The 16,154-nt window shown below is 37.4% G+C and overlaps 1 protein-coding gene across 1 annotated transcript in view; it reads right to left on the minus strand.

The window, feature by feature from the left end:
* Nucleotides 1-5,546: 5,546 nt before the first annotated feature.
* Cht7 (chitinase 7) overlaps nucleotides 5,547-16,154 on the minus strand; it is a 179,155-nt gene continuing 168,547 nt past the window's right edge. Inside the window, exons 14-16 of the mRNA XM_083110804.1 lie at nucleotides 10,740-10,862; nucleotides 8,003-8,204; nucleotides 5,547-6,911 (exon numbers count right to left, since the gene is read on the minus strand). Coding sequence (XP_082966930.1) covers nucleotides 6,694-6,911; nucleotides 8,003-8,204; nucleotides 10,740-10,862 — 543 coding nt within the window. The 3' untranslated portion in view covers nucleotides 5,547-6,693. The remainder of the gene's footprint in view (nucleotides 6,912-8,002; nucleotides 8,205-10,739; nucleotides 10,863-16,154) is intronic.

Consider the following 16,154-nt stretch of genomic DNA (forward strand, 5'->3'; position numbering starts at 1 on the left):
GGCACCTACTTCTCTACATTCGCAAATTCTCGTGTCGTTGCATGATAATGCATTCGTTTGTCATCCTGGGAGATTGAAAACGTTAGCGAAGGTTAGGCAACAATACACTTGGATAGGCCTAACTAAAGACGTTATCCAGTATTGTAAGTCGTGCCAGCCATGCTGCGTATTAAAAGATGACAGGAATAAGCAAAATTTCATGTCAAGTAAGGAGGAAACGAAATTCAGGATGGAAGACGCCAAGAAGAAAGCTTGTGATAAGAAACGCAGCAAATGCACGTTTGAGGTAGGGGATAAAGCTTGGCTTAAGGAACATCCTATCTCTGGTAAGGCCCGCAGAGTAACCAGTAAATTCTCGGGGAAGTCCTCTGGAACACACGCAATTGTGGAGCAAACTTCGGCAAATACTTTCAAAATGAAACACAGCGGGGACGGAAGAATATTGAGAGCCAACAGTGACCAGTTAAAGCCTTATTCTTCGCGAACTGACTTTGCAAGGAAAGTAGCCGAACCCAATTCAGCAAAGAGAGCGCACGTAACTTCTGCAGGAGGAGCAAGACGAAGATATATCCCGGATGCGTTACAAGCTGAGAAACAGATTCTAGTCTAATTTCAAAGGGGGATTTTTTTGTAAATATTGTACATAGGGACTTATCTATCTTTTCTTTATTCTATCTTTCACTTATTTTCTCTACCTCATACCTCATACAGTACTCATACAAAAGTGTCGTTCCGCAGTCAATTTCATCGCGAAAGTAACGCAAAGTTAGTGCGTATTCTTTTTCCGTGTAATTTTGTCGAGAAGTCGAAGTCGGTGGCTAGTGAACGCAGTTCTAGCGCTGAGCATAGCAGTAACATCTTCGGATGTAGAGCCAGTTCGATCCATTCATGTGGCAACCGGTCGAAGCGGTGACTTCCGATCTCGGCAGGAGCGCAGAGCAGTGGCGTTGCCGGGAGTCGAACCAGCAGCCTTGGTGACTTGGATGGATTTCCAGGAGACTGTCTCTCATTGGTCCAGGAGGAAGGATGGAAGAGGTGCTGAGTGGGTAAGAATCGACGTGGGTTAACCAGCTCCAGTGCTGAGGGAAGAACGCGGATCTCGAAGTACACTTGTGGACAAAATTAGAGTGAACATTGACTTTCAGTGTCGTGTGATCTTCTAATGAAAGTGTGTTTGTAGTGAACAGAAACTGCGGACAAGTGCTTTGTGTAACTGTAGAACAATTGTATATTTTTTGTATAACATTTCAATCTTGTTAAATGTGTTAAAGGTTTCATCCTGGAATGGAATGTCTCACATTTATGTGTGTTTCCATTTCCAATACATTCGAATGAATACATATTCGTTTCAATGGCATTTACAAAATCACCTCTGACATTTTATGTTAAACAAGTAAGATTATTTTTGTGCACGAGTGTGTTAGCCGATGCGTAGCAAATTATTTTAGGAACAATACTTGAAACAAAATCTTGTAGGACTAACAAATGAAAAATTTCTTTGTAATAGATCATAATACCTTTTAAGGTGTGGTAATATTATAATGGAATTGAGATACTACGAAACTATCGGATCCGGATCCGTTTGGCCATCCCTACCTAACCCGTTTGCCGCTAGAGGCAGCACCAACACATCCTAAGTTCTCGCAGGACTAGCATTGTAAATGATTGTGAGCAAGTTTCGTTTCGGAGCAATTCCAGAAATATAAAAGCTGAATGCCTATATCATAGCATTATTGTATTTTTACACATATAACTTTTAAATTAACAGTTAAATTTACAAGGATTTAAATGCGCATGCGCAGAGAACTTCACGAGATCCTAAATAAACCAGGGGCTGGCTCTCTGTTTGCCCATTGCCAGTAGTTGCAGGAAAACTAAGAAGTCACGTGAAATCCTATGTAGTTGATTCAGTCCGAGGAGAGCACCACTTTCAGTGTTGCCAGCGGTAATTAAATTTCACTACCCATGGAGACTTTTGAATTTATGTTAGACAGGGGCCTTGAGGTTGTAAAACTGTTAGATTTTGTATCTTCTCAATTTAGTATTTTTCGATGAGAATGTTTCGTTAATATTTCAAACCGACGACCACATGTTCTACAAATTTGTTTTCAGGGTCTTGAAATTTGGGTTTGTGTGTTTGGTTCACTTTGTGTCACTTTTCTGGTCTTGAAATCGGTAAATATTCTCTCGGTTTCATTATTATGTCGTTTGTTTGTTAAAATGTGTGGACCAGCACTGTCGGCTATTTGCACCTGTCTCAAGATACTAACTAAAAATTATTTTGCATCGTATTACTATCAAAGCAGACTGTAGAACTAGTTAACTCCCAACAACGTGAGCGAATGATGAATTGTTAAAATAGATATGCATAAATCTTTTGTAATGTATATTCTGATTTTATGATATATTTTATGGACCCCACCCCCCTTCCAGCCCGTGGTCTAGTGTTCAGCATAACGTGACGTGAGAAATGTAGTGGTCGAAAAGTACTACATTGCCCCTAAATTGGGAATAAAATTCCATTCAGAATGAAATTTCCAAGGAAAAAACAACCTACCTTTGTGACCTAGGGGATAATAACACTAAGCAAGTCACGAATAGTATAACTTTACAAAAAGGGCAGGCCCGTAGCTAGAATTTTATTTCGGGGGGCTCATTCCTTATCAGTAGCCGCTATCTAATTGCTAAAACGTGTAGGGGGAGTAAAATAGATCACTTTCTCAATATATTACAACTAATTATACAAGATGTTGAATCCTGCTAAGGAACTACAAATTAAATATTTGTAGAATTTCGGGGAATGCTTCAGCCCCTCGATCCCCCCCACTGGCTATGTGCCTGAAAAAGGAGAGGGAATATACTGAGCAACTAATTCAGATATTGAATTGATAAAATTGAACCAGAGATAAAATCTGTAGCAACATTTTTCAAGCAAAGTTTTTCAAAATACAGACTATTTTGATGTAGAACAATCCACCTGTCACACAATGTTCCAATAATGTATTTACTGCAGAACTTTTGGGGTAACTTGTTTCGTACTCCGTTACAATATCAGTAATACAACAGTTTTTAACCATGGAAGAAATTAACTGATATGCATTTCCAATTGATTAAACGTGATGAACATTTCTTAATAGCATAAATGCTTTCTGGGTTCAAGTGCTCCTTGAATAGTTTAGAATCTAAGAGTTGGCAACAGTGACTGCATGACTCATGGTTCTGGAGACCGCATAGTCGGAAAGAGCATTCGCTGGGTCTTTGGAAGCCTTGAGCTTCAAAACCCAAGCACAGTTGTTACTCGTTGGAAAACTAGGTTCGACGGGCATAAGAAGCGAAATTGGCCGACGTGTATGCGTCAAACAAGGCAAATTTAACATGTGTTATTACGGGAAATAATGAAAAAACACGCTTCCTTAAGTAATGCAAATCCATTCAAGCACGTTTTGCCAAAATTTGAACTATAGTACTTGTACTGCCAAAAAAAAAAACTGAGCAGAGGCGTAGCAAGGGGTGGGATATTCAAGATATTCGCTGTATGGGGGCTAATTAATAAAACACCATAACTATTTCTTGTATAAGAATTTCTGTCTTGCCTTATGTAGCATACCCTTTTTAGCTGGATTTTATTCTAAGGATTTGATTTTGGAGATACTAAGTATGTCTTTTTCTTTAATTTGGTGGTATTTGTTTTATTATGAGGGAAACTTTTGGGGCTTATACAAAATAAATTGTAACAAGCAGAAGTGAGAAGAATAGATGGAAAATGCTAGTTTTTGTAGAGACTAAACCTACAACAGTCTGTTTTTATTCGGCTTTAAATTTTAGTTAAACATTACAATTTGAATGAACACGCCAAGTATTTAATATTTTTAATAAACCGAGCGGTAGTCGTCTGATCTTAGAATATCCAGGAAGCTAGAAAACACTCTTAGAAGGGTTGCTAAGCGTAACACAATATCCGTTTCCCATAACTTGACGTTTCAAGAACATGAACATTATCCAAATGAGGAACAACAGAAAATTCAGGGAAATTTTACAATGTGCTGAAATTGCTTTCGAAATATGACTCAGTACTACTACAGTAACATTTCAGACGTATACAATAAAGTGAGATTATTATGATCCAAGACCTGAAATTCAAAGTTAACTTATACGATTTATGAGCAAAATAGTCAAAATGGCTGCATTAGAAGAGTCTAATTAGCAAAGTATTTTTGCTATGTTAGTTAACTAAAACTGGGGGGGGGAGACAGTTTACTTTCTCTTGGTAGACAAGGCTTAGCATTATTAATAAGAGGCCATAATGCGGGGGCCAAACAATGGGGGCGGGGGCAACTGCCTCCCAATAGCCGTCACTGGTTATATCAAAGACTCTTCAGGTAATGACCCGGTGGAGGCACATAGTGGTTCGGATCCCACTTTAAACTGTAGGTTCAGTCCCGATTAGCCTTACTGTGCATAAAGTGGACTTAAAACAACAAATCAACCAATCCAATCTTCAGGTAATGAGCAAATGACTATCGTTTTAAGATTTGTTGATACTGAAACCATTTTGTTGGTTTTCTATCTGTAGAAGAAACGAATGCTCGCAGATAATAAATTGACTATGATAGTATTGATGAGTCTTTAAATCTATGCTCCCAATGGATCGTGGTGTTTGGCTTTATGTTTGATCTGAGAATAACGATTAACAAAACACTTTTAAAACATTGCCTATATTTGAAAAATGTTTTGTCCGTTGGTGGTGATTGTGATGTTGACTAATTACGCATTATTTGAAGAATTACAAGTTTTACAGCAAGAATTTGGTTCTTCCTGTAGTTCTTTCAAACATGCGGCACGAATGAAGTGTTTACATATATGGTTAGTGCAGCGTAAACTTTGTGAGGTGTATCCGAATATCTGTATTTTGCTTAGAATAATTCTGATCGTTCCTGTAACCTCTCATCCGCTGATAGAATCTTTTCCAGGATGAATAAAAACTTGACTCCGAACGACCATGCCGTAACGATTATCAGGATTAGCACTATCATCCACAGATAACGACATGGCCTCAACTCTGGACTATTCTGAAGTCGTGAGCTAATTCCCAGGAAAGCAAGGAAATACATTTTTAGTGTGAATGAAATTGTTAAATATCATTTTCATCGGTAATTTAGTTTTTATTCTCTAAATTTGATAATACTGATTGTACTTTTGATTGAACTTTGACCGATATATGCGTGAAGATTTTGTTTCCATTCACATTGAGATTTCAAATTTAAAGAACGGATTTTGGCTACAAATTCTAATCTCGCCCAGGGCCTCGCGATATGTTGCTGCACCTATGTATCTGATATTTTATATATATATATATATATATATAAACTTCCCTTGTGTTCCATAGGAAGTATATATGAGAGAAAATTTGCACAAGACTATTACACCCAAAAGAAAACAAAATTCTCAAACTGAAACACTAGATGGTTATATAACATTAAAATTAACGCCAGGGAGCATAGGTTCTATCATAAGGCAAATGAAACATATCAAGATATCAACCTCTTTTTCAATAATATATTTTATATATAATATTTACACGCTTCATTCTCTCTCTTACATAATTGTCACATAACGAATAAGTACAAAACCAAAAATCAACGTTCTTTCGATGCAACATCAGAAGAACATGCTTCACTCCTCATTTGTTTCATACCTTCTGCACTAGAAGGAATCATTCATTGTATGTAATAAAACTTCGCCTAATGAATTTCGACTTCCAGACGTAAATAGAATTTTGATCTTATTTTAAACACAAAAGACACTGACACCAGTTATAGACACAGGAAGTTATAGAAAAGTATTTTATTGAATGTGGTAAGCAAAGACACTAAGTAGCAATGATTATCAGAATAAAGAAGATCCTCAAGAACACATCATTGGTGACATAATTACGTGTACCACCGTCCGCGGCGCTGCAGTAGCGAGTAAATGAACGAGATTGTCGGAAAGTTGGGCGAAGTTTATGAGAACTTTCAACGGTGTCGCTGCAGTAGCATGTTTAGTCAAATGATTATCAAATTAAATAGGTTTACAATGATGTGTCAGTAAGAAAGAAGTTTTTGATCAAACCGGAAATAAAATCCACAATGTATATAAATTCACCATGCATTGATATTTACGTCTGAAATTCATAGAGAACCTATTAGTTCTGTCTCAGCACTGTTAAAATTGTACAAAACATAAATTGTTTAAACATGTGTCCATTTCTTACCTATGTTTATAAAATTTTAAATTAGCTACATTTTGATCTCGGTTGCCAAAGAATAATAAAAATATCTACTAGAATAACGTTATGGATAATGTTGTACTCTCCATCTTTAATATTAATTTTAAAAAACGAATGCATGTTATTATGTAAACATATTATGTGCAATATACAAACGTTCGCTTACGTTCCTTATATACTATACTTAATACTTTGTATTTAATACGTTAACCCAGATTTGCATAAAATTGCAAACCTGATTCGTCCATAATGTCCACTTTTGTAACCGAAGATGTCCAAATTAAAATTTTCTGGCATTTTCTCAGTTCCCCACTTACTGAAACAGTATTACCTTTGTTGTCTTTTATTTTATTGATAGTTTATTGTTCTTCCCGCTCAACATTGGATGAATTCGTCTCCTTCCCCGAATTTTGTTATTTTTTAGTTCATCTTCTTTTCGATGTTGGCGCTGGTGTGAGGTTCATGCAACCTTCTACATTTTCTGGCCAATCGCAGACGTTTTCGTTGGGGTTGAAGACAAGATTAGATGGACATGGCATGTGATGTTTGCGTTCTCCTTCACACATGTAGTACATGGTGCAGTCCTGTTTGTCGGGATGATATGAGATGTGGCCATCCTCTTCCTCGCAGACTAGCTGGTTGGCTGAAAGAATATGAAATTGTGAAATAAATCATTGCCACGGAAGCCATTTCTTTTACATTGATGTACCGGTGGTAAAAACGATATGCAAGGTAACCATAACGTCCAATTTCACAAGGAGAAACAATTGCAGATGCTCCATGTGCTGTCAGTTAGAATTCTGAGACCTCTCCGTAGAGGAAGAAGTTCGTGGGCGTCAGGTCTGGGAAATGTGGCGGCCACTTAACACCCTATCTACTGTCCAGAGAAGTTGTCATCAAGCCAAAGGAACGACAACATTTACACGGTTTACAATCAAGTGGTATGGAAAGGGACTTTATAGTAACCCTGTAGTCACGGTATTACAAGCAGACATGAATGAAGACTAAATTTAAAACAATAGCTGAACTGATAATTCAGTTAACTTCTTTAAACATGCATAATTATGCAAATTATATTTACATATGAGGATGAGCGTCGCCAGATATTTTTATTGGGAGGGGGATCTGGCGGTTGAACACTATAAATAATAAAATTACTACAAAATAGTAACAATAAAATTCTTGGGGAATCTCTTCTACTTGACACTAGAGGAGTGGTTATCCTGTATAACAGTTCTCGCATTAATTTTCAATGTCATACAATAATAAAATGCATAGTTATTCCATGTGTTAATAACTTTTACATGTACCTCGATCAAGGGAAATCGTTTAACTATAAAGTTTGACCTGCATAAGAATCTCATAATTGGAATTTTGAAAACTCGTGGAACTGTATACGTTGGATAGCTAGTAGAGTATGAAAAAATGTTGAATTTTGCAGAAAGTTTCGGATGTAACACACTTTTAGTTATTTTGTTGGAATGCATGATTTCTGTTATCATAATACAGTAATTTGAAATGAAGGTGGAAATTTCCAGAGGGGTTCGAGACACCCCTCTCATGCTCATGTCTGGGAAACACGACATATTGATATGTAACACATTTTCATGGTATTGCTGGCAATGCAAAGGAAGAAAGGGCAACTTAATTTTGCATTCTCTGGTTTTGGCGTGTATGGAGCTGAAGTGGGCCCCTTGGACAATCTTTAACGTGCACAGGGATAGGTATACTCACGGTCCTTCTTGTTGTAGAGTCCATTAGAACTGGTGCCCTCATAAGGGCCGTCGTACTCCAGCTTCACCTTGTACTCGTCCAGCTCCTGCTTCATGGCGTTGATGAGCGGGTACTTGCCGGTGCCACAGGCGCCTCGGAAGTCATCCATGTCAACCGACCAGATCATGATTCCTCCGAAGCCTTCTTCCTTCAGCCACTTCATCTGCAAACACAAAACGGGGTGGTAAATGTTGTAACATTGGTCTATTAGTTTCATTACCAATACACGTCAAGCTGGATTTCCGCTTTATTGATGAGCAATATCTCTGTTCAAGCTCCCTCGAGTAACACTACACAATACAGTTTAGACTACATACGAGCCTCGCCGATCCAATCCTTCACAAATCTTCAAATATATTGTAATATTTACGTATGCATTGTTCTATCGTACCTTACAAAACTAGTCAACGGCAAAGATAATGGTAGGCAAATTGTCCACCGCTATTGTCACTACTTTTTTATTCTACATCCTGTGTTGTTTTAAGGAATGAAACTATGTTGGTTCGAAGCAGGCATTGTTATCTGTTTATTTATGTCATTATTACAATTCATTGTCATCACATTGTGTAATACAGACCGAATGAAAATGGTGGTGGACAATTCGCCTACTGTTTCTTTCGCCGTTGGGTGTACATCAATCAATCAACGTCCGTGCGTGAATGTCCTGCTCAGAGATGTTTAGTATGTGTGTGCGTGTTTTTCTCTATCTTTTTTTTATGTGTAGTCTTGATTTTTTTTTTAATCTTGTCTTTGTTCTTTTCTTTGCAACCATTTTTTTCTTTTCTTTTTTTATTGTATTTTCTTCTCTTTTTTTATGATTTTGTTTATGTACACCAGGTAAATGTCAAACGGGGTTAGGTGGGAGAACAGCCACAGGCTGAACCTCGCCCTTTAATAAAGAAAATTTGAATTGAATTGAATTACCGAGGGCATTTTGAAAATAAGTATATAAATATTTTACCAAAACAAAATGTCCCTCTGGGTGCACACCCCTTCAAGTTGTTCTGCCGCCGCGCATGCTTATGGGGCCCATGAAGTGTAATATCTTCAAAGTGGGTCCTGGACTGAAAAAGGTTGAGAACCACTGTTCTAAATCGAAATTATATCGAAAAGTGAAGTCTTGACTAAAAATCTAATTTTTCCTATTGAACTTCTACTTTGTGCTTGAATTACGTTAGGTTATAAATAAATTGATAAAAATAGTCTCCAAGATGATGACAATGAACACACAAATTTCCTCTGTCGAGCACCTGAAAAGCAAAGTGTTAATCCACAGACTACCACCCATGTGGAAATCAACACTATTCCTTAAAGACCATTCCTATTGTGATGTTGGAACGTGTTGTGATTACAAGCCCGTAGCCAGAATTTTATTTCTTCAGCGGAGGGAGTTATCCCTTATTAGCAGCAACGATCTAAGGGCGATAAAAGTGGGCGGTAGATGCCTTGAAGATGAATTTATCGGTACATTAAAACTTGATATACTTGATGTTCAATCCTGCTAAGGATGTAAAATTATTTACCACTCTTCACTACATCCAACGAAACATTTGTAGGATTTCTGGGGGGCTACAGCCCACCGAACCCTCTCTTGGAGACTGTTAGAGTGAACGTCGTCAAGGTGTTCGGTCGCCTGCTGTACATGATACTTAAGACATGAAGGTGACTATGGTTGTTTAAAAGTTGCAATTATTGTGTCTGTAATGTCTGTCTCATCAAAACAGGAATCACTTTCGTTGCATTCGAAAACGCCAAATATGTTGGTGTAACATTTAACAAAGCTTTAACCACAATATTTTATGGTGTAAATGGTTCTAAATAATTAAAATAAACAAATCTAAATTATTTCATTTCCAACTACCATAACTACATATGACATACGTTCTGACCTCACGCTTCGCCTGTGGATTGAAATTTACCACCGCCATCTCTTGATCAGCTGTGAAACGTTTTGCTCTAGACGTGGAAGCAGAAATGTGCCAGTGGCGCCTCTGAGCGGTGAGTAGCAGAACTTCTTGCGGACAGTAAATCTTAGCGAAGACGATTTGCTATCTGAGTTCAATATGTGCTATATCCTATACAACTTTTATCAAGCAAATTGTCCATCACCATGTTTATTCTGTGTTTTAACTAATAAGAGCTTGAAGAATGATAACAAAACGCCAACAAGCCGCTGACATCCTCTGCATCAGCCGACAAAAATGTAGCCCTTAAAACAGGTAAGTAGCAAGAAAAATTATTGAAAATAGCCAAGAAAAAGTTGCAGAGAAATGCTTGTGCATCCCACACATGTTCTAGTGGAAAATTGTCCAGTGGCATACTTTTTCGGCAGCCTTTTGTTGACAGGGTCAAAAGGAAGAAATGGAATACGTAACATGTTCTGAAAATGTGTTGTAACAAGCAGAACAAACATGGAAATTTATAATGTTTCATCACGCCAAATAATGGAATATTAACAACACTGCATCCAGCTTCCCGGGCGGAGTGGCCAGTGAAAGGTGCCAAGTTGGAACCCTAGGAAAAGCATGGGTGTGTGTTCGACACATCATTTCATCGTCTCTATTAACCCGAGAGATAGAAAAGAACGCATATTTGAGTCAGTTTGTGTTGATTTGTTCACTGTGAAAAGCTCTCTTCCTAACGGTGTGCAAGGTGTGGAAGTTGTACGAGGGTTGTTCGATAAGTGCAACCACCTTACCTTAGTCTTCAAGCTCCTCTCGTCGTCGAAGCCCACCCATTGGTTGTCCCTGTAGGCGAATGGCACTTGCTGCTCGTTGTCCCACACCAGAGTTGTGTTGTCGCCGTGAAGGAAGTCACACACCTAGAAATATTAACAAACGTAGAGCAGTTAAATCAAGACTGCACAATATTTTGCACAATAACAACAGTTTATTTTCGGTGTTGAGTACGGTAGAAAGCCTAATGCACCACTAAGTCGCATAAAAAAAGTACAAAATTATACATATAAATTAGGGGAGACGGAGGGAGAGTTGCCCATAGGGGTGAGTCGACAAAGTGTTTTCTATTCCTACTAGACGAGAGTTGGCAACATTGCAGGTTACTGTGAATATGTGTCATCTCTAGAACCAACTCACAACTAAGAAGTTGAGTGTCTTGTTGAGCGAAGTATATTTTCTCAACTCTATATTCTCTCTTATACGTTTTCAAAGTAAGCACATAGTTTATGCTAAGGCTATCCAGAAGACTATGGTAAATTGTACCGATACGACATTCAGATACTTTGTTAAACTGCAATTTTTAGCAGCGGCATGACCAGGAAGTCCAATATGGCGATCGGGGTGAGTTGACAATAGGAAGGAAGGGGCTAGTTGACAATACTGTAGGCCTATTGAGAAAATTGTTCTTTAACTAATTGTTTCATCAAAAGCATATAGGCACATCGTTTGTAATAATATATATTAGATTAGGATTATAGGAAAGTATATTGCATTTGTGTTTGTGATATAACAATAAAAAATAAACACTGGGAAAAAATCAGTAAACACTTTTCTAAACTTCCTTTTTTTTTAAAGTTTGGAACATTTGTTTCATGGTATACTGTTCATTTGAAAACATTTTTTAATACGTAATTTTTAAGGCAGTATATTGTTTGAAATAAAATATTCCAAACCATGTATGGGGTAGCATTACACATATTGTCAACTGACCCCGCACATATAGTCAACTCACCCCATATACGGGGTGAATTGACAATACTGACACGCTTCGAAAAGACAAGCAATAACTTTACAACTTTTAGCATCATGGTGTAATAAAAATTCACGGTGGTCAAGGAAACTACAGGTATTGCTCGTAGCATTTCATCAATAGTAGATAGTAATTTTTAAGAGCTGCAGAAATTTAAGCATAAAAACATGATCACCTCATCCCGGTCTCCTCTATATAAGATAGTAAAAGCACATTTATATTTCATCAAAGTTGATGATCCACAAAAATTCCAAAATAGCCTATAGAATGACCTTAAAAGTATTTAAAATGACCGAAAAATTATTTTCGCTCATAAGATGAAAGCTTGATTTTTTCATAAATTACAACAGAATAATTTTCCTGTAGTTTACGGTTATTACAAGCATTAGAAAACAGTTTTTCGTTGTGACGTTTCAGGAGAACACACGCTCCTTTCATCAGACATTTATTTCCATTTTGACTAAAGATACAGTTATAACAATGGTTAGCAATGTTGCAGAAGACCACTCGAATAAATTAAATAATGAAAATGGTAACATAGATCCAGTACGGAGTTTTCTTTTTCACAAATGGATTAAGCCACCATCTTTAAAATGTAATGTAACAGAAAACATCAAGAAACTCTGTGAAAGCAATGATGACTTTGAATTACCTGATGACATTTGGGATTCATAATTTTAAATAAAAAAATAATATGATCAATTTTTTTTATCTGAAATAAAAGTGAAACAGACTGCTTTTTTCACAGTTAAGTTGCTATATTACAACAATGTAACATTGACAACATCCATTATATAACGGATTATTTTTGTTTAAAAAATTGCTAACCATTGTTATAACTGTATCTTGAGTAAAAATGAAAATAAATGTGTGATGAAAGGAGCGTGTGTTCTTCTGAAACGTCACAACGAAAAACTGTTTTCTTATGCTTGTATTAACCGTAAACTATAGGAAAATAATTCTACAATGCAAGCAATGCGTACAGTGGGATCCATAAGTATTATCAAGCAAATTGTCCATCACCACGTTTACTCCCTTTGTTTTATGCAATGAGAGCTTCAAGAACTGATACAAACCACAAAACAATCTGCTTACAACCTCTGAACCAGTATACATAAAAATACAGTCCTTAAAAATACGTAGGATGAAGATAAGAACGAACGAAAATAGTCATGGACAATTTGCTGAGCAATACTTATGGATCCCACTGTACATACAAGAAAAACTATTACAACAGAATAGTTGAATAATTAGACAAAACCCGTTGTTTTGTTGTGTTTAAAGTACTGAATCAAAGGGATTAAAACAATTAAGTGCCAATGTAGTTTTCTTTATTTTTACCCCAAGGTTTTTCGTTGAAAGTCATTCACCTCCTTTCGGAGTTGTCTTGCACGATACAGTGGTCGGCCAGAATCTGAATATACAGTTGTGTTTCGTGTACATCATATTATAATTTTTCTATATTGTGACAAAAAAAAGAGATGAAAGCGATTATAGTGGCCAGCAAGAAGACCTCTAGCAGATCAATTTAAATACTGTCCAGGAACCTTTTTTTCCGAATCAGTTTAAATAGGGTCCAAGTTCCGTTTTCAAACGAAACAATACGCAACTTGGATCGAATACGGATCTGACGATAAACATGAAAGACTAATCCAGGTGCTGGCTGTCTCGAGAATCTAAAGTACATGATAGAAATGGGCGAGACGCAAACGCTGCAGTCACGTTGCCCCTCTCCATGTAGCCCCATTCTCTCGCACGCGTTCCTTCACTTGGTTGTAGCAGCAGTGCCCTTCCCTGTTGTGATATCTGCTGGGAACACAGCAGCCTCACGTTACCTCATCAACAGCTCCTATTGGCTGCGTTCTTGGATCGGACGCCAGAGCAACACGTGACGGGTTTGTTTGAACTCAATGTGACGCCATATAGTCCATTGCGTTATGTACAGTAACTCTTCGACAAGGGAGTTTTTGAATCTGGCCCACGAGAGAACAACAGCGTTTTGATTTATTCCCTGCGCTACGTTTTCTACAACCGCAGTGTGACATTCCAATGTAAAACGTACTCGCGGACATTTTTAAAAGGCAACTTTTAATCGGTCAAGCCTGGTCTGTAATTGTAAGTAAATTCAATCCCTGACTGGGAGAGAAAAACAGCAAACGTAAATGAGTTCTAGACAGTGCATAACCTTTTCATATTTAAATCATTTCAATTCGGTCCAGGAACCTTTTTCCGGATCAATTTAAATATGGTCCGGGAACCTTTTTTTTCGGTCCATGAACCTTTTTTGCCGCATCAATTTAAATACGGTCCAGGGACCTATTTTCAGGAACAATTAAAATACGGTCCAGGAACCTTTTTTCAATGTAACAATACGCAACTTGGACCGAATTTAAATTGTGCGAGGAAATAGGTTCCGGTCCTGCAGCGGAACCCAATAGAACCCATTAGAATGTATGGATACCTGGACCTTTAACAACCCTGCATTTAGGTGATGTGGGGGTAGGACCCCACACATTCTCGATCTCGGTCATTTTGGAGGTGATGTGATCAGCACCACGGTCTGGCCGCCTTTACCTCCCAGGTACCCATTGATGTGAGGTTGGGTGAGCCGCTTAGATCACCCACTTCGGGAATCGAACCCAAGTCTCCCGCGTAGAAGTCAGACGCCCTAGCGACTAAATCACTGCGGCTTCGTTCTAGAGCGGATGGGGAAACACAAGAAAATATTTTGTATGTTTGGAGCTTTTCACTCAATTAAAATTGTACTCGAAGGCAAGAATGGCAATCCGGTGTCACTTTAACTGGGGTTCGCATTTACATATCTCGTTGGGATTTTTGTAGTTGTGTACTGAGTTTCACTTAAAAATGTTGATTTTCTCAAAATTTCGGGAGGGGCTGTAGCACCATCAACTCGCCCATGGCGTACGTTAGTAGTCATGGTCATTCTTCTCACACGCACGTACGTACAGGCAGCCTGAGAAAGTGTTTCTAAAACGTTCCAACAGATGGCTCTGATGTGTTAATCATTATAAATTTCTACCACAATCTACAGTTGGCCGAACATGTCCTGCACATCTACATAAGTGTACTCTCGTTTTCATTTTGTGTAAGGAAGGTTTCAGATCAAAGCAATACGTGTCACTGGAAAAAAAAATGCAGCAATAAATGCAAGCTTTCCTAACAAAGTGTCTGCACAAGTCGCACATGTTACCTGTCGCTTGAGATCGAGATGTGTCAGAACTTTAGCGAAATATCTTAACACCATGCGACAGGAAGTGTGTAAATTGTAAAGAACTTTAAGTAACAAAAGTATTATTGTTGTAACAATATTGTAAAGTAGTTCATATTGATGGGAATATAATCAAAATGTCCATCAGCTATTCATTGATTTCAAAAAAGCATATGAGTCGGTCAAAAGAGATAAATTATATAATATATTAGTAGAGTTTGGAATACCTAAGAAGCTTGTTAGTATGATAAAAATATGCACCAGTGAAACAGAAAGTAAAATTCGTGTGGGTATTAATATGTCTGACAAATTTACAATTCACGATGGGTTAAAACAAGGAGATGCATTATCTCCATTGCTCTTTAATTTTGCCTTAGAATATGCTGTAAGGAAGGTAAAAGAAACTAAAGAAGGACTAAAATTAAATGGTGTGACTCAGTTGTTATCATATGCAGATGATGTAGACTTACTGGGGGATGATGTGAATACAATTAAGAATAATGCTAAAATATTTTTCAAAACTGCTAGAGAGATAGGTTTGGAAGTTAACAAAGAGAAAACTAAATATATGCTTACAGGACGAAACCAAATGTTAGGTAATAATCAAAATCTAATTATTGATAACAACTCGTTTGAACCAGTTTCCAAATTCAAATACTTAGGAGTAATATTAACAAATGAAAATTATATTAAAGAGGAAATAAAAAGTAGGCTTAATTCAGGAAATGCATGTTACTTCTCTCTTCATAAACTTTTGTCTTCTCGTTTAATATCTAAGAAACTAAAAGTTAAAATATACAAAACAGTAATTTCTCTGTAATATTATATGGATGTGAAACTTGGTCCTTACATTGAAAGAGGAACATAAATTGAGAGTATTTGAGAATAAGATCCTTAGGAAAATCTTTGGACCTAAAAGGGATGAGGAGACAGGTGATTGGAGAAGGTTACATAATTTAGAACTACATAATTTGTATTCATGTCCAGATATTATTAGAATAATTAAATCAAGAAGACTTAGGTGGGCAGCCCATGTGGCACGAATGGGAGAGGAAAGAGGAGTTTACAGGATTCTTGTTGGGAAACCTGATGGTAAGAGACCTGTAGGAAGGCCAAGAAGAAGATGGAGGGACAACGTTGAGGTGGACCTAAGGGAAATCGGTAGGGATGGAAAAG

This window comes from Lepisma saccharinum, chromosome 24 (genome assembly GCF_977018435.1).
Source record: "Lepisma saccharinum chromosome 24, izLepSacc3.1, whole genome shotgun sequence".
Classification (NCBI taxonomy): domain Eukaryota; kingdom Metazoa; phylum Arthropoda; class Insecta; order Zygentoma; family Lepismatidae; genus Lepisma; species Lepisma saccharinum.